Source organism: Bos taurus, chromosome 6 (assembly GCF_002263795.3).
Source record: "Bos taurus isolate L1 Dominette 01449 registration number 42190680 breed Hereford chromosome 6, ARS-UCD2.0, whole genome shotgun sequence".
Taxonomy (NCBI): domain Eukaryota; kingdom Metazoa; phylum Chordata; class Mammalia; order Artiodactyla; family Bovidae; genus Bos; species Bos taurus.
The window spans coordinates 6853697-6872011 of NC_037333.1; the positions used below are offsets into that span (position 1 = coordinate 6853697).

General features: G+C 42.3%; 1 protein-coding gene, 1 long non-coding RNA gene, 1 other non-coding gene and 1 pseudogene across 5 annotated transcripts in view; 2 read left to right on the forward strand and 2 right to left on the reverse strand.

Annotated features, from left to right (window-relative positions):
- The window catches only part of PRSS12 (serine protease 12), a 77153-nt gene extending 70822 nt beyond the window's left edge, over positions 1–6331 (forward strand). Inside the window, exons 10-11 of one of the 3 annotated variants that reach the window (XM_024993169.2) lie at positions 2231–2358; positions 4843–6331. In XM_024993169.2, coding sequence (XP_024848937.1) covers positions 2231–2358; positions 4843–5150 — 436 coding nt within the window. In that variant the 3' untranslated portion in view covers positions 5151–6331. Of the gene's footprint in view, positions 1–2077; positions 2359–4842 lie in introns of all 3 variants that reach the window. The other 2 variants (XM_010805881.4, NM_001193222.3) reach the window with 2 other exon arrangements.
- Positions 6332–8158: 1827 nt separating this feature from the next.
- LOC100847143 (uncharacterized) lies at positions 8159–9200 on the reverse strand. Its single transcript, XR_139321.5, has 3 exons — positions 8784–9200; positions 8492–8536; positions 8159–8307 (listed from the first exon to the last, which is right to left on the reverse strand). It is a non-coding gene; the product is annotated as an uncharacterized lncRNA (long non-coding RNA).
- Positions 8603–8733, reverse strand: LOC112447190 (small nucleolar RNA SNORA24). Its single transcript, XR_003035296.1, has one exon. It is a non-coding gene; the product is annotated as a small nucleolar RNA SNORA24 (small nucleolar RNA).
- A 103-nt stretch (positions 9201–9303) lies between the features above and the next one.
- Positions 9304–17958, forward strand: LOC132345472 (peroxiredoxin-1-like; annotated as a pseudogene).
- The last annotated feature ends 357 nt before the right edge of the window (positions 17959–18315 follow it).

Consider the following 18315-nt stretch of genomic DNA (forward strand, 5'->3'; position numbering starts at 1 on the left):
GTGAAAAGCCTTCTGTACTTTAAAGACATGTGATAATTTAAGGTTCAAAATGGAGAATTTCAAGGAATCTCAGGAAATTGTTAGTTTCATACATCACTAGTAGGTGATCATCTTTGTTGCATTGTTCAGGTTTTTGAGGTGACATAGTTACGAAAACCACTTTACATATTGAAGTGTTGTTGTCAGAGCCCTACTTAGGGCTATTAGAGTCTTTGAGCGACTTTTAACTCTGTTGCTGCGTGGGCTTGTCTCTAGTGGCAGTGGGCAGGGACCACTCTCTAGCAGTGGTGTGCGGCTTCTCGCGGTGGTGGCCTCTCTTGTTGCGGAGCACGGGCTCTAGAGCAGGCTTCATGATCGTGGCCCTGGGGCCCCAGAGCACAGGCTCAGCAGTCCAGGTACACCAGCTTGGCTGCCCCTAGCACGGGGGGTTGTCCATCTTCCTGGACTAGGGGTTGAATCCCTGTCTCCTGGGTTGGTAGGTGAATTCTTTACCACAGAGCCACCAGGGAAGTCCTGTTGAGAATGTTTTAAGTAGCCACAGAGAAGTGGGGGCTTCCTAGGTGGGGCTAGTGGTAAAGAACCCATCTGCCAATGCAGGAGATTTAAGAGACACAGGTCTGGTCCCTGGGTTGGGAAGATCTCCTGGAGGAGGGCATGGCAACCCACTCCAGCATTCTTGCCCGAGAATCCCATGGACAGAAGAGCCTGGTGGGCTACAGTCCATAGGGTCACAAAGAGTCTGACACAACTGAGGTGACTTAGCACACATGCACAGATGGAAGTGAACAAGGTGCTGTACTCTTCAGTGAGAAAGAGGAAGTGATCAGGAGGTGGACTGGATCTTGTATTGTAGGTTGGTGGTTCTCAATGGGGGACAGTTTGCACCATAGGGAATATTTGGCAATGTCTGGAGGCATTTTTGGTTGTCAAACTTGGGTGCGTGTATGTGAGTGTGTGTGCAATTGACATCTAGTGAACAGAGAGGCCAGGGATGCTTCTAAACATCCCATAATGCACAGGACCCCCCTCTACATTACAGAATAATCTGGTCCCTAATGTCAGTAGTGCTGAGCTTGAGAAACTGCTTTAGGTAGATGTATCAGAATCAAGGTATGTTGGCTGAAAAACAGGCTGAGACCTATCAATCGAGTAAATATTATGCTTATTTTTTATGTGAGTAGTTCCTATGGAAAAAAGACATTTCATTAAAAATCTGCATTCATTCATTAAATCAACCAATGTATGCTGCATTTCTACTTAACTGGCGTTGCTATACTAGATGTGTGAGAGTCATCAGCGAACACAGATAACTAAGATCCCTGCCCTTGAGTACCTTTAGTTTAAGCAGGGCGAGACAGAGAATAATATATATAAGTAAACTAGATAGTTTGTTAGAAAGTAGAGTTTTTTAAAAAGGAAAAAGTAGAGCAGGTAAGGATAGTGGGAGTGCTGGGGGAATGGAATGACAAACAAGGGTGGGCTGTAATTTCCAATGAGCGTCAAAGCAAGTCTCACTGAACAGAGATTTAAGAGGTGAGAGCATACAATGAATATATGTTGCCTGAAGATAACAGTTTTGGTTTACATTCAGTTCACAGGAAAGGGGAGTAAAGTGGACTGTGCTAATTAAGTTATCTGGGAGATATAGAGTTAGACCAGACATGGTTTCTGCCCTCATGGAACTTCATGGGAAAGTCACCATCTTGGAAATGACAGAAAAATGATGACAGCAAAGGCAGGACTGTAATTTTGCCCTATTCCATTCACTCCTGTTTTGATCCTTTTGCATGGTGGGAAAATGACTGGTTAGTGATTACTTTCCATTCATCCTCCACATTTGATCCTTCTCAGAAAACAGATAGTAACCTGGGTTAAACAGTGAAATGAATGAAGAAAAAACATGAGTAGGAGACAGAGAGCAGTCGGGTCAGAGAAATGGAAAGAAAGGGGAAACTTACAAAAGGAGTTAATGATTTGGAAGAAAGGGTTACAAGTATCTCTATTAAGCTTCCTGGCAGGCAGTGACCAGTTTACAGTGTTTGAAACAAGCCTCCCATGAGCTCTCTCTGCCTCTCAGGTACGGTAACAGTACTAGGAACTACGTGGTTCGGGTTGGGGATTATCACACGCTGGTGCCGGAGGAGTTCGAAGAAGAGATCAGAGTTGAGCAGATCGTAACCCACCGGCTCTACCGCCCGCACAGCAATGACTATGACATCGCCCTGGTTAGGTTACAAGGACCAGAGGAGCAGTGTGCCAGGCTCAGCAGCCACGTTCTGCCTGCCTGCTTGCCGCGCTGGAGAGAGAGGCCACAGAAGAGAGCACACAACTGCTACGTAACGGGATGGGGAGACACAGGTAACAGAAAACCCAAAGAAACAGTGAAGATACGGCCACCTTCTTGCGTCTGGATTACCCATTTGGGTGTGCAGTGGGTTGTTGTTCAGTCACTAAGTCATGTCATTCTTTCCGACCCCATGGACTGCAGCACGCCAGGCTTCTGTTCTTCACCGTCTCCTGGAGTTTGCTTAAACTCATGTCCATTGAGTTGGTGATACCATCCAACCGTCATCTACTGTTGCCCCTTTCTCCTCCCACCTTCAGTCTTTCTCAGCACCAGGGTCATTTCCAGTGAGTCGGCTCTGCATCAGTGGCCAAAGTGTTGGAGCTTCAGTTTCAGCATCAGTACCCCATTCAGTACAGTGGGTAGCAACATCTTAAAAGGGGGTTTAGGCTTAGTTGTTTGGAAATTCCACCAAGTGTGAGATGCTTGCATGCAACTTGGATTCCTATCCTGAGGGTACTATGGTTTCCATTAGGACGTAGACGCTACCTTAGGACTTGGGCCTGGCTGTCTCTGTTTCAAAGTTTTCCCAGATGACTTTGATGCAGCTACCCCAGCAAATGGAGAAGGAAATGGCAACCCACTCCAGTATTCTTGCCTGGAGGATTCCATGGACAAAGGAGCCTAGTGGGCCACAGTCCATGGGGTCGCAGAGTCCGACACTACTGGGAGACTCACACACACACAACCCAGAAAGGGCTTTGGTATTAGTTTTTTTTTTTTTTGTAATGGAGCCCTTTATCAAACTAAATCTTAACGGAGATTTTTAAATAAAGAACAGCCAAAAAACAAAACAAAGCTGCTGAGGTTCAAGAGGAGGGATCCACCCTACTTGGGTTTCTCCTTCACCACTCTCCCCTTCCTATTCTTCCCACAGATAGTGTTCAGCTTATGCTCTTCTCAGGCAAACAGCTTTCTGTATTGTCTTGCTAGACTTAACATCAGCTAGTGCTTTCTCAGGAGCTCAGGGGTAAAGAATCCCCCTGCTAATGCAGGAGATGTGGGTTTGATTCCTGTGTCAGGAATATCCCCTGGAGAAGTAAATGACAACACACTTCAGTGTTCTTGCCTGGAGAATCCCATGGACAGAGGTGCTTGGTGGGCTATGGTCCATGGAGTCACAAAAAATGGGACATGACGTCCTAAACAACAACAGTGCTTGCTCAGGATAGTCTTTGAAACAGAACTCTTAAGTCTCGCCTGGATCAGGTACTCGATTCACAAATGACTGTTGAATAAGGAGAAACGATTGGGCTAACTACTCTGCATTAAAAGTAATTAACACTGTTAACTGTACTCTTGAAAACAGCATCTAATACATATTTCTACAGGTGATGATTTCAATAAGGTTTTACCTAGTATAAATTTATTATATTTCAGTGTTCATTTTATCCATTAAATCTTGGCTTTAGACTGGGAGTCCATGGGGTCGCGAAGAGTCAGAAAAGACTTAGCAAGTAACACTTTCACTTTCTTTAGATTCAACACTATTTCATAGCAGCAAAATGTAGAAACACCTGTAGCAGATATAGAATACTGGGACCAATCCTGAGAGAAGCCATAAAAAATGGAAACATTTCCTGGATGATGTAATAAAATCAGGTCAGAGTAAATGCTTTCTCAAGGAAACACTATGCCGAGCTGTGATGCAAGTCGAAGATTAAAGTGTAGGTGTTAAAATTACTTCTTCAGGGAAAGTTCAGTCATCTTCCTTATGACACTACATCTAAACAGAGGTAACACAGGAAGTAAATTTCACCAAATGATTTTATTATGAATGAATCACTGCAGTTGAGTATACTGGACAATAATGGTGGAATTTAGATGCAAGTAAAGGCTATCATGGAGAACCTACCAATTATGCATTTTAGCCACTAGACAAAGATGAGTGGCTTACTAGTAAATACAGTACCTTAACATCAAGAGGTTAAACTTATGGCTGTCTGTATATAAAGTTGTTTCTGAATCATCTTCATGAAATATTGAGGATAGTAATTGCCAGTTGACGTAGATGAGTTTTAGAGCGATGGATATGCCAATACGGAACTAGCACGACTGCACCCTCAGCATTTTAATACAGAGAATTTAAATTCTAAAGCCTACACAAATGTGCTTTCCGTAGGTTACCCTTTTCTAGCAGGCAAATCCATAAATGTTACTCAGCTATTCTTCAAAAACTTCAGTACTGAGAAACAGATCAGTGAAGGATTAGAGTATGGTTAACTGCTCACTCCAGTACTCTTGCCTGCAAAATTCCATGGATGGAGGAGCATGGTGGGCTACAGTCCATGGGTTCGTAAAGAGTCAGACACAACTGAGTGACTTCACTTCAACTGCAAACACTGAAGAAAAAAACCATTTATAGTTATCACTCATTTAAATTACACTAATGCCACAATAGGGCTTCTATCTTCAAGACTCCTAAATGTTCATTTAACTGTTAAATATAGCTCTAAGATCTTTAGCTGGAATCTAATTCAGTTGTTTGGCCCGCATAGGACCAGCCTACTCAAGAACTCTGCAACAAGGAGCCATCCCCTTACTTCCCAAGAGGTTTTGTGAACATCGTTATAAGGGTCGGTTTACACGAAGGATGCTCTGTGCCGGAAACCTCCATGAACACAAACGTGTGGACAGTTGCCAAGGAGACAGCGGAGGACCGCTCGTGTGTGAACGACTGGGAGAGCGCTGGGTTGTGTATGGGGTGACCTCCTGGGGATACGGCTGTGGAGTCAAGGATTCCCCTGGTGTTTATACTGAAGTCTCAGCCTTTGTACCTTGGATAAAAAGGGTCACCAAACTGTAATCCTTCATGGAAATGTCAAGAAGATAGTATTTAAAGAATATGTTGGAAAATTTCCAACATTGGCATTTAGCCAGAGATGCCAACTAATGGGAGAGGAGATCTTTGTTTTTGTGTTCTGTGTTGATAAAAGTGATGTACCTCTTTGCTGCTTGAGAATGATGTGAACATTCTGGTTACAGATACCTCAGTGTAGTAATGACTTCTTATTTAGCACCGTTGCCTACCCAAATTGGTTTTACAGGAGACTACATTCGTTATTCTGTCTTGTCTCAATTTCTCAGCATTCTCCAGAGATTATTGTATATTGATTGTGCAATAAGGCTGTTTTTACATGTATTTGGATTGAGAACTCCTTTGTAACTTAATCAGTATGGTATATATTCATATTAAGAGCCTACCTTTGACATAAAAAAATACCCTTTACTATACTTAAAATACACGTGGCAGTGTTTTCTGTTCATGTAATTTTTAAGCTGACCTTTTTCCCCTGAAGGTTGATAAGCAGCCTCCACATATGAATCTTTCTGGCCTTTCACAAGTGAGAAAAGCATAAAAGCCAAATACGTAAAGCAATCCTATTATAAACAGACTGGACTAGGAATATTATGTCACAATACATTTTTGAATGAAGCCTTTATACCAAGTCACTATGGCAACTAGAGAAAAACATTCTAGCTACCTTGTATGTTGCTAGCACAATTTGGCTGATGACATTAAGAATACCTTCAAATTGTTTAATACATAACCTGATTCATCCACCGCATACTTGTCAACATTATCTGATTACTTTTAATGACTTCATATTTGCTGCTTTGTAAAACAAAAATGCCTTTTCCTTAGCAGCATGCTCTTTTCTAGACCGTGGTGTAAGGGCGCCACCTATTGAAACTTTCTGGTAACTGAAACCTGCAGATTTCCTGACTGTGCTAAGTTGGAAGTTGCTCAGTCGTGCTCAGACTCGTGATCCCATTGAGTGTAGCCTACCAGGCTTCTTTGTTCATGGCATTTTCCAGGGAAGAGTACTGGAGTGGGTTGCCACTTCCTCCTCCAGGGGATCTTCCCGACCTGGGGATTGAACCAGGGGAGACCCAGGTCTCCCGCGTTGCAAGCCACCAGGGAAGCCTGCCATTCTGATATAGCCCAGTCTAATAAAGATGTTGTTGAGTTGCTGTGTCCTTCTCTTTCCAACTCCAGGGACTGTAGCATGCCATGCTCCTGGTCCTCTAACTCACTCAAATTCATGTCCATTGTGGCAGTGTTGCTTACCCATCTTTCTCTTCCTAATAAAAATACACAATTAAGAATGCTTTCTTAATGCTTTCCTGTCTGTACTGTAGGAAAGCTCTAACATAACTGCAGTATTTAATCCATATGCCAGTTATGTACCAAGTGACTACACACTTCATTGACAGTTTATAAAAGGCAGGTAAGATTTTTAGTATCCCCAGTTTCCAAATGGGTTAACAAGCAGAGGCCAATGAGACACTTGTAGGGTTTTAAGTCCAAACTCCAGGAGAGTCACAATGAAGACAAGGGAGTCTCTTTCCACCTAGTTTTCCGTTTCTCAAAGGAGTAAGGGATAGCTGCTTACTATGCAGCCTTACTGGAGAAGGAAATGGCAACCCACTCCAGTATTCTTGCCTGGAGAATCCCATGGACAGAGAAGCCTGGCAGGCTAGTCCACGGGGTTGAGTCAGACACGACTTGGGGCCGTCTTTCTTTCTATGCAGCCTTACAGGGCACAAAAACCTGTCCCAATATGTAGTTTAAAGAACTGTGTATACAAGGGATAGATGCATAAAGACAGGTGAAGAGGTGAGTACAAAACTATAGAATTAAGAATGCTAAGTAATCCTTTTAAATGGCTGATCATGAAGGGACCTTTTTATCCCTTCTCTTCTGCTTCATACTTGTGTCCTTTTGTACACGGAGCTATGTAAATGCTGGTGCTAATCTGAAAGTTCTTTATAATTTACTACTTTGCAGAATTGCAATGCCAAGCCATTATAACATTTTTCAAAACACATTTGATAAAGGAATAACTGTACAAGCATTTAGAGATGACAGAACTATAGTGTACACATGCATGAGGGCCTGGGAAAAACATACTGTGCAGGTGAGGAAAATTCTCACCAGTTTCTCATGGGCCATCCTTGTAATTAAACTGCAGTGCTGGTGCATTCATAGTGGCATTCTATGTTACTGAGTCCAGCCTTGCTCTGCCGCGTGCATCCAAAATGAGGTGTTGAGCCAAGGAAGAGACTTAAAGATCGAGATGGCAGGCTAGAACCTCCAAGTAACCATCTTATTGGGGTCTCGATGCCAGGTTCTTTAATAGATCAGAGAGAAGGAAGCAATTAGGAACTAAAGTCAAAAGGCAGAACAGAGAGGGAGATACAGTGAGGAAGTAAGGTCCCCAGTCTTACAAAACATCTCCGAGGAATATCCAGGCTTCAGAAGTGTGTTAATCTCTATTCACAGGTGGGCAAGGACCTCCAGGCAAGCCATTGAGTATGATCATAATAAAAGCCAAATAAAATTTCCAACATAAGAGCCATAATTGGCTTCCTCCTTGCAACAACTAGACCAGAGACTGGTTAAATTAAAAGGTCAGGTTAACAGGTTACCTTCAGCTTTGTCAACCTTGAGGTAGAATGCTTCCTTCATAAAATATAACCTTTATTATGACTTTTTTCTTGTTAAATGACTTTTGAAGATCCAAGCCTCAACCGCACATGCTGTGTTCCCTAAATACCATATACACTTCTAACTCATGCTACCACCACTGGAGCTCCTAACAAAACAGGCTGCCTCTTGTTCCCTGTAGTTACCTATGCACTTATAAGACCTCGGTTTGATCCCTGGATGGCAAGACCTGATGGAGAATTCCATGGACAGAGGAGCCTGGCAGGCTGCAGCCCATGGGGTCTCAAAAGAGTTGGACATGACTTAGTGATTAAACCACTCCCCATTGTACTCATAAATCAATTCACTCCTGGAAGACTGTATGTACAAATCAAGCATTTTATTACATAAATAAAAGCAGCACGCTTTTATTTTCTATTTAAATACCATACACGAGATTTAAAATCACATTTGGCAGTGTACTGCAGGATGCTCAGACTTCACCCACATCACTTTGGATTTCTTGGTGTATCTGTAAGAGAAGAAAATCAGCTCAGCAAGACTGATTTGTGTACATAGTGTTAAGATTTTAGCAGCTAAAGCAATTACAGTCTATTCACTTGGCTATTTAAATTACAAAACGCCAGAACAATGCTAATTCTGGCCTTCCAAATCCTTAGCTCTAAGGGTTTGAGATACACAGAACAGGAACGTACCTCGTTATGCTTTCCATCATCCACTGGAACAATTCGCTCAGCTTCCTAGAAACATTTGAACAGTAGTTTAATGTTTGCCCAATAACCCAGCACGCTGCAGGTTTTTAAAGTGAATGTTACTTGTGCAAGTCAGAATCTGATACCAATTAAATGGTGACAGCTTTGCCAATAAACAAGAATATGCTCTTCCATGGCTAGGAAGGGAGACTGCCACAGCCGACAGGTCCCAAAGATACATGGAGATTCATAATCCCAGAAAAGACCAGCAAACACAAATACAGACACTACTCACCACCTGGATCAAACTGGCGGCTCGTCAGGATGCGGTGTTACTCTTCAGAGTGGCAGAGTAACAGATTCAAGATGGCCACATGGCACCGACAGTACAACGCATGACCTTCTTCACCCGGGTCATCAGCGGTATTTAACCTCTGCCGGAGGGCCCACGACCCACGCGCGACTGGCTTCCAACTCAGCGCCCGGGGCTGCACGTGGCCGCCCCGCTAACGAACGAACATGAAGTTCACTCAAGCTTCTGAACCTAGACGTTTTCAAAGCTAACGTCGATCTACTACTACAAGACCGCTGCATCTCCTGCATCTTAAACTAGGCCGAAAAGCCGTCTTTCTTGTTACTTTACCTCATAAAACAACCACAACCGACCGTCCTAGCCTAAACCGGACGCTTACCGGACGAAAAAGGCTGGATTCGTCTGCAGAAGCCCTCTTATACCGTTGATGACGCCATTCCGGGGAGGAGCCGCGAGGGGCGAAGCCTACGCGCTTGCTCCCTCCGCCCCGCCTTCCCAGCCCCGCCCCGGCTCCGCCCACTCCGTTGGCCACCGCCTCCCTGATAGCCCCGCCCCTTCCTCAGTGCTCCGCCTTCCTCGCGCGTCTTATAGATCTGCCCTGCTAGCGCGGCGTCTGACTTTGACGCATGCGCATACACGCTCGGCCCCGTTCCTCAGTGCTCCGCCTTCCTCGCGCGTCTTCTAGCTCTGCCCTGCAAGCGCGGCTTCTGACTTTGACGCATGCGCATACAAAGTTGTCGCCTGACCAGGAAATCCTTCCGATCTCGCGCGTCCCCTGTGTGAGGAAGGTGAAAGGGTTGTGTTGTTTCTTGTATACTTTAGGACAGTTACTTTAGAAGTCGCTGTTGTTACCAAAACGCCAGGTTCGATAGTTCTCTTCTTCATAACCTTTTGGTAGGTTGATTTCTGTGGAACTATATTTTTTTCTCTGCTTAAAAAACTTCGTATCTCCCGTAAGTTAGTTGCTCAGTCGTTCCCGACTCTGCGACCCCATGGACTGCAGCCCGCCAGGCTCCTGTGTCCATGAGATTTTCCAGGCAAGGATACTGGAGTCGGTTAGCCATTTCCTTCTCCAGGGGATCTTCCCAACCCAGGGATCGAGCCCGGGTCTCCTGTACTGCAGGCAGATTCTTTGCCAACTGAGCTACAAGGGAAGCCCGTAGCTTCCGTTATTCCACTGAAATTGCTGTTTCTGAAGCGCGGGTGTCAATGGTCTACCTACACTCAGTTATTTTGTTTTTTTTTTTCGGGAGTCTGATCTCTTAGGAGTATTTGTACTCATTGTCGAAAGCCTTGCCGCACGAATTTGTACACAGATTAGGAGAAGACAACAGGAGCGTGCGGGAGACGCTTTTTCGTGCGTGTGTGAACATTTCCTCTGTTGCCCGCTCCCCCAGTTTGTGATCCACAGCGTCTCCAGAGCTGCTGTTGACTCTTGAAAGAGCGCACTTGGGTCTTAACATCCGTGACTTACGTTTCTTTAAGGGTGAAAGTAAAGCATAGGTCTATTTTTTGTAAAAGGAAATTAAAGATATTTAGGAATACTTTTAGCCCTAGGCATGTGCATGGAGTAGGAAGTGGCAACCCACTCTAGTGTTCTTGCCTGGAAAATTTCATGGACCCAGGAGTCTGGCTGGCTGCAGCCCATGGGATCCCAAAGAGTCAGCAGGACGGAGTGAGCACTTGTGCTTGTTAAATGCCACTGAAATTTATTTTCTGTTTTCCCTTTTAGTTTTCACCTGGTGTGAAACAAAAAGGTGGGTCTAGGTGAAGCTTTTACTTAGAAGCGGCCAAGTTGGAGCACTATGTCGCAGCAGTTGGCAGGCATACTGCTATCAAGAGGTCTGAACTTTGCAGGTGGCTCAGTGGTAAAGAATCATCCTGCCAGTGTAAGAGATGCAGGTTCAATCCCTTGATTGAGAAGATCCCTTGGAGAAGGAAGTGGCAACCTACGCCGGTATTCTTGCCTGGGAAATCCCATGGCCAGGAACCTGGTGGTCTACAGCCCATGGAGTCACAAAGAGTCCTTATTTAGGACTAAGTGACTAAATAACAACAATACCTAGCGAGTAAAGTGCTAAGAGATCCCTGAAGCTTCTTGAAATTGCTAGAGTAAAATTTCTTGTTATGGTTAGGGATGGGAATGGACAAGTTTGTAAGGGCATAATAAATTTTAATTTCAAAGAGCTAAAGCTGTTCCTAAGGCTGACCTTTATATCACTTTTTCACCTTTACTCTTCATGTCACTATTGCATAGAAAGAGCTGTTAAATGACAATGCTTAAATTAGAAATCACAGTGGGGAATTTTGCCAAAATGGGTGTGATTTTTAGAATCTGTAACTGAGCATCTGTGTTATCTTGCTAAGGCTGATATGACAAAATGCCACAGACTGGGTGGCTTAAACAACAGAAATTTGCTTTCTCACAGTTCTGGAGACAAGAAGTCAGATCAAGGTATCCATAGGTTTGTTTCTTTAGAGATCTCTCCTTGGCTTTAGATGACCCTGTTTCTTGACATCCTGTTCTCCCTGTGCCTCTCTCTTTTTAAACTATTTTTAATTGGAGGCTAATTACTTTACAATATTGTAGTGGTTTTTGCTCCACACTGACATGAATCAGCCATGGGTGTACATGTGTCCACCCTCCTGCCCCAGCCCGAACCCCTCTCCCACCTCCCTCCCCATCCCATCCCTCTGGCTTGTCCCAGTGCACCGGCTTGAGTGCCCTGTTTCATGCATGGAACTTGGACTGGTCATCTGTTTCACATATGATAATATACATGGCTCAATGCTATTCTCTCGAATCATCCCACCCTTGCCTTCTCCCACAGAGTCCAAGACTTTGTTCTTTATATCTCTGTCTTTTTTGCTGTCTTGCATATAGGGTCATCATTACCATCTTTCTAAATTCTATGTTTATGCATTAATGTACTATATTGGTGTTTTTCTTTCTGACTTACTTCACCCTGTATAAGAGGGTCCTGTTTCATCCACCTCATTAGAACTGACTCAAATGCATTCTTTTTAACATCTGAGTAATATTCCATTGTGTATATGTACCACAACCTTCTTATCCATTCATCTGCTGATGGACATCTAGGTTGCTTCCATGTCCTGGCTATTCTAAACAGTGCTGCGATGAACAATGGGGTACATGTGTCTTTTTCAATTCTGGTTTCCTCAGTGTGTATGCCCAGCAGTGGGATTGCTGGGTCGTATGGCAGTGCTATTTCCAGTTTATTAAGGAATCTCCACACTGTTCTCCATAGTGGTTGTACTAATTTGCAGTCCCACCAACAGTGTAAGAGGGTTCTCTTTTCTCCACACCCTCTCCAGCATAATTGTTTGTAGACTTTGATAGCAGTCTGGTGTGAAATGGTACCTCTTTGTGGTTTTGGTTTGCGTTTCTTTGATAATGAGTGATGTTGACCATCTTTTCATGTGTTTGTTAGCCATCTGTATGTCTTCTTTGGAGAAGTGTCTGTTTAGTTCTTTGGCCCATTTTTTGATTAGGTTATTTATTTTTCTGGTATTGATAAGCTGCTTGTATATTTTTGAGATTAATTCTTTGTCAGTTGCTTTGATTGCTATTATTTGTTCCCATTCTGAAGGCTGTCTTTTTTACCTTGCTTATAGTTTCCTTCGTTGTGCAAAAGCTTTTAAGTTTAATTAAGTCCCATTTGCTTATTTTTGCTTTTATTTCCATTACTCTGGGAGGTGGGTCATAGAGGATCTTGCTGTGATTTATGTCAGAGTGTACTGCCTATGTTTTCCTCTAGGAGTTTTATAGTTTCTGCTCTTACGTTTAAATCTTTAATCCGTTTTATTTCTGTGTATGGTGTTAGAAAGTGTTCTAGTTTCATTTTTTTACAGGTGGTTGACCAGTTTTCCCAGCACCATTGTTAAAGAGATTGTCTTTTCTCCATTGTATATTTTTGCCTCCTTTGTCAAAGATAAGGTGTCCATAAGTGCATGGATTTATCTCTGGGCTTTCTATTTGGTTCCATTGGTCTATAGTTCTGTCTTTGTTCTGTGCCTGTATTCTTTTAGCTTCTTAGAAGGACTCTAGTCATACTGGATCAGGGTCTGTCCTGATGACTTCTTTTAATCTTAATTACCTTTTTAAAGATCTTATCTCCAAATATAGTCATATTCTAGGGTACCAAAGGTTAGGACATCAGCATAATGAATTTTGGGGAGACTAAGCACCACCCATTTATGCTAAGCTATGGAAATTTACTGAAGATCTTAAAATGAATGTTTCCATTGGGTTACAGTGCAAAAACACTGAATGAATGAGAGAGAGCTCTTATATTTTGTTTATGCTCTTTTCTCCATCTTGGATGTCTTTCCATCTAGTTTTGTTTTTTTTTTTCCTTCCTGTAGTTGGCATATTAGTTTCAGTTGTACAACATAATAATCTGATATTTGTGTATATTGTGAAATCATCACCACAGTAAGTCTAGTTAATCATCATCCTCATACAGTTATAAAATTGTTTTTTTTTCCTTGTAGTGAGAAATTTTTAAAGATTTATTCTCTTAATAACTTTCAAATATGCAGTACAGTATTATTAATTATAGTCACTGTGTTGTACATTACATCCCCAGGACTTGCTTCACAACTGGCAGTTTATAGTATGAATCTGTTTTTTTTTATTCCACACATCAGTGAGATGATGCAATGTTTGTCTTTCTCCTATGTATTGCATTTAGCATGATACCTTTAAGATCATCTATGTTGTCACAAATGAAAAGATTTCTTTCTAGTTTATAGCTTAATAATCCCATGTGTGTGTATACACCACATCTTTCTTCATTCATATTAATACATCAGTGGATACTTGGATTGTTTCCATATCTTGGCTATTGAAAATAATGCTGAAATGAACATGGCGGTACATCTTTTTGAGTTCATGTTTTTGTTTACTTTGAGTAAATACCAAGGAGTGGAATTGCTGGATCACACTCCATCTTTATTTTTAATTTTTCTGAGGAATTCCCATGTAGTTTTCCATAGTGGCTACACCAGTTGCATTCCCACCAATAGTGCATGACATCTCTTTTTTCTCCACATTCTTACCAACACTTGTTATTTATCTTTTTTGATAATGGCCATTCTAATGTGTGATGTGATACCTCATTATATTTTTGATTTGCATTTTCTGATATTAGTGATATTGACCATCTTTTTAGGTGTCTCCAGGCTGTTTGTGTCTTCTTTGGAAAAATATCTATTGAGATATTCTGCTCATTTTTTAATTGGATTTTTTTTTCTATTGAGTTCTATGAGTTTTTATATATTTTGGATATTAGCTCCTTATCAGGTCATATGATTTTCAAATATTTCTTCCTGTTCTATAAACTATCATTTCATTTTGTTGATGGTTTCCTTTGCTATGAGGAAACTTATTAGTTTGATGTAGTCCAACTTGCCTATTTTTGCTTTTGTTGCCTTTACTTTTGGGGTCAGGTTCAAAAAATCATCACCAAAACTGATGTCTGGGAGCTTACCACCTGTTTTTTTCTCCTAGCAGTTTTATGGTTTCAGGTCTTATATTCAAGTCTTTAATTCATTTTGAATTCATTTTTGTGTATGGTGTAAGATAGTGGCCCACTTTTGATCTTTTGCACATGGTTTTCCAGTTTTCTCAACACCATTTACTGCAGAAAACTATTCTTTCCCTATTGTATAATCTTAGCTTCTTTGTCATAAATTAACTGACTGTGTATATGTGGGGTTATTTCTGAGATCTCTGTTCTGTTAAATCTATAGATTGCTTTGCATAGTATGGACATTATAACAATATTCTTCCACTCCATGAGCATGGACAATCTTTTCACTTATTTGTGTTTTCAGTTTCTTTCATCAATGTATTATAGTTTTCAGTGTACAGTTCAGTTGCTCAGTAGTGTCCGACTCTTTGCCACACCATGAGTCGCAGCATGCCGGGCCTCCCTGTCCATCACCAACTCCCAGAGTTTACTCAAACTCAAGTCCATCGAGTCAGTGATGCCATCCAGCCATCTCAGCCTCTGTCGTCCCCTTCTCCTCCTGCCCCCAATCCCTCCCAGCATCAGACTCTTTTCCAATGAGTCAACTCTTCACATGAGGTGGCCAAAGTACTGGAGTTTCAGCTTTAGCATCATTCCTTCCAAAGAACACCCAGGACTGATCTCCTTTAGGATGGACTGGTTGGATCTCCTTGCAGTCCAAGGGACTCTCAAGAGTCTTCTCCAACACACCACAGTTCAAAAGCATCAATTCTTTGGCGCTCAGCTTTCTTCACAGTCCAACTCTCACATCCATACATGACTACTGGAAAAACCATAGCCTTGACTAGACGGACCTTTGTTGGCAAAGTAATGTCTGTGCTTTTGAATATGCTATCTAGGTTGGTCATAACTTTCCTTCCAAGGAGTAAGCGTCTTTTAATTTCATGGCTGCAATCACCATCTGCCGTGATTTTGGAGCCCAAAAAATAAAATCTGACACTGTTTCCACTGTTTCCCCATCTATTTCCCATGAAGTGATGGGACCAGATGCCATGATCTTCGTTTTCTGAATGTTGAGCTTTAAGCCAACTTTTTCACTCTCCTCTTTCACCTTCATCAAGAGGCTTTTTAGTTCCTTTTCACTTTCTGCCATAAGGGTGGTGTCATCTGCATATCTGAGGTTATTGATATTTCTCCCAGCAATCTTGATTCCAGCTTGTGCTTCATCCAGCCCAGTGTTTCTCATGATGTACTCTGCATATAAGCTAAATAAGCAGGGTGACAATATACAGCCTTGACATACTCCTTTTCCTATTTGGAACCAGTCTGTTGTTCCATGTCCAGTTCTAACTGTTGCTTCCTGACCTGCATATAGCTTTCTCAAGAGGCAGGTCAGATGGTCTGGTATTGCCATCTCTTTCAGAATTTTCCACAGTTTATTGTGATCCACACAGTCAAAGGCTTTGGCATAGTCAATAAAGCAGAAATAGATGTTTTTCTGGAACTCTCTTGCTTTTTCCATGATCCGGCGGATGTTAGCTATTTGATCTCTGGTTCCTCTGCCTTTTCTAAAACTAGCTTGAACTTTACAGTAGAGAAATCTGGTAAATACTATCTAAGCCAGGTAAACAATGTCAGCAACACTGATAAGTCATATTGTTAGTGTGAACCCTCATAAGATATGATGACAACACTTCACCTACTTCTGTGTTATTCTTCCTCAAAGCCCTAACCTCAGTCTATCCATGAGAAAAGCATCAGCCAAAATCAAATTGATGGGTGTCTTCATCCTAACTGGGCTGTGTGGTTTCTCTCTGAGAACTGCCGATAGCAATATGTCTTCAGGAAATGTGAAAATTGGGCATCCTGCCCCCCAGTTCAAAACTACAACCATTATGCCAGATGGTCAGTTCAAAGATATGTCTGTCTGACCACAAAGGAAGATACGTTGTGTTCTTCTTTTACCCTCTTGACTTCGCCTTTGTGTGCCCCATGGAGCTCCTTGCTTTCAGTGATAGGGCAGAAGAATTTAAGAAACTCAACTACCAAGTAACTGGTGCTTCTTTGGGTTCTCACTTCTGTCACCTGGCGTGGATCAACATACCCAAGAAACAAGGAAGGCTGGGGGCCATGCACATTCCCTTGATATCAGAGCCCGAGCGCACCGTTGCTCAGTACTGTGGGGTCTTAAAGGCTGATGAGGGCTTCTCATTCAGGAACCTTTTTACTATTGATGGTAAAGGTATCTTTCCACAGATTACCATAAACAACCTTCCTGTTGGCCGCTCTGTGGATGAGACACTGAGACTAGTTCAGGCCTTTCCGCTTCACTGACACATATGGGGACGTGCCAGTGCGCTGGAAGCCTGGTGGTGATACCAAGAAGCCTGATGCCCAGAGCAAAGAATATTTCTCTAATCAGAAGTGAGTGCTGGGCCATTTTAGGGCCAGGCTGCAGTAGGTGGCCATAAGAACATAACCTCTTTTGTACTGTTGTCATGAAAACACACTTTACTTGGTCCAGATGTGGCCTTTCCTGCAGGGGTTGGGAGGCCAGCCTTTCTTCCTCTGAAGAAGGCCTGAGCTGTGTTCTGGAGCAGGCTAGCTGATGTGTGCAGTAGTAGGGTATCACTTTTGATCTTTTGTAGTTTTATTAAACTTGAGCTGAGAAAAAACATCAAATTGATGGCCATACTTTAGGATTCCCTAAACTGTGCTCAAAGCTGTCATTGTCATGAAAAACAAAGTCTGGAAAACACCAGAAGAGATGAGACGTAATGACTAAAGGCAATGTGGGATCCTCAAGCCAAAAAAGGACACTAATGGAAGACTAGTGAAACTTGAAGTGTGGGCTTTAGTTATTAGTAATGTGCCATTCAGGTGGCTCAGTGGTCAGGAATCCGCCTGCCAATTCAGGAGATACAGGAGATGCAGGTTTAATCCCTGGGTCAGGAATATCAACTCACTCTAGTAGTCTTGCCTGGGAAATCCCATGGACAGAGGAACCTGGTGGGCTACAGTTCGTGGGATTGCAGAGAGTTGGACAGGACTTAGTGACTGAGCCTGCAGGCATACTGGCTTCTTAGTTGTACATGCTATTATACGATGTTAACAATAGGGGATATTGGATGAGGGGTGTCTGGATACTCCCTGTACCATTTTTGTAACCTTTTCTGTAAATCTGAAACTATTTTTACAATAAAGCTTGATAAAAAGTCTTTATTTTATTTTCATTTTAAGAAGTGGCACATTTGTGATATTTTCTCTCCTCTGTGTGAAATTTGTGGCTAAGATGGCAATATTTCTACATTTATTTGAGGGGATTCAAGATCACACCTAATGAATTTAGCTGCTATTCAATCTTTGAGGCTTAGATGAATTCTCAGGAGAGAGAATGTGGTAATAGAGGAATTAAAAATTGATTATAAGTAAAGTTTAAGGATTTTAAAGGTAGAATGGAGGTGGAGCCGTTAGATTGGTAAAATGATGGTTGGAAAATACTTAAATTCTGCATTGGATACATGAACTGTATTCTATACATTTGTCATAGAATACTCATTCTTCAACTATACTGCTTCCTTTTTCTTTTTAGGGTTTTAGTGTAGAAACTTTGGTAATCATCAGGGAAACAAAATTTACATAAGTGCACATCTTTCATATGAATGTTGAGATAAGTGGGAGAAAATATGGTCAGGAAATGGCCTGTGAGTCTATTTTCACATTAAAATACTTAGGAAACTTAAACTTGCAAGTGGTGTATACTAGCAGTGTGATACTGCTGCTGCTGCTAAGTCACTTCAGTCGTGTCTGACTCTGTGCGACCCCATAGATGGCAGCCCACCAGGCTCCCCCGTCCCTGGGATTCTCCAGGCAAGAACACTGGAGTGGGTTGCCATTTCCTTCTCCAATGCATGAAAGTGAAAAGTGAAAGTGAAGTCTCTCAGCCGTGTCCAAGTCTTAGTGACCCCATGGACTGCAGCCCACCAGGCTCCTCCATCCATGGGATTTTCCAGGCAAGA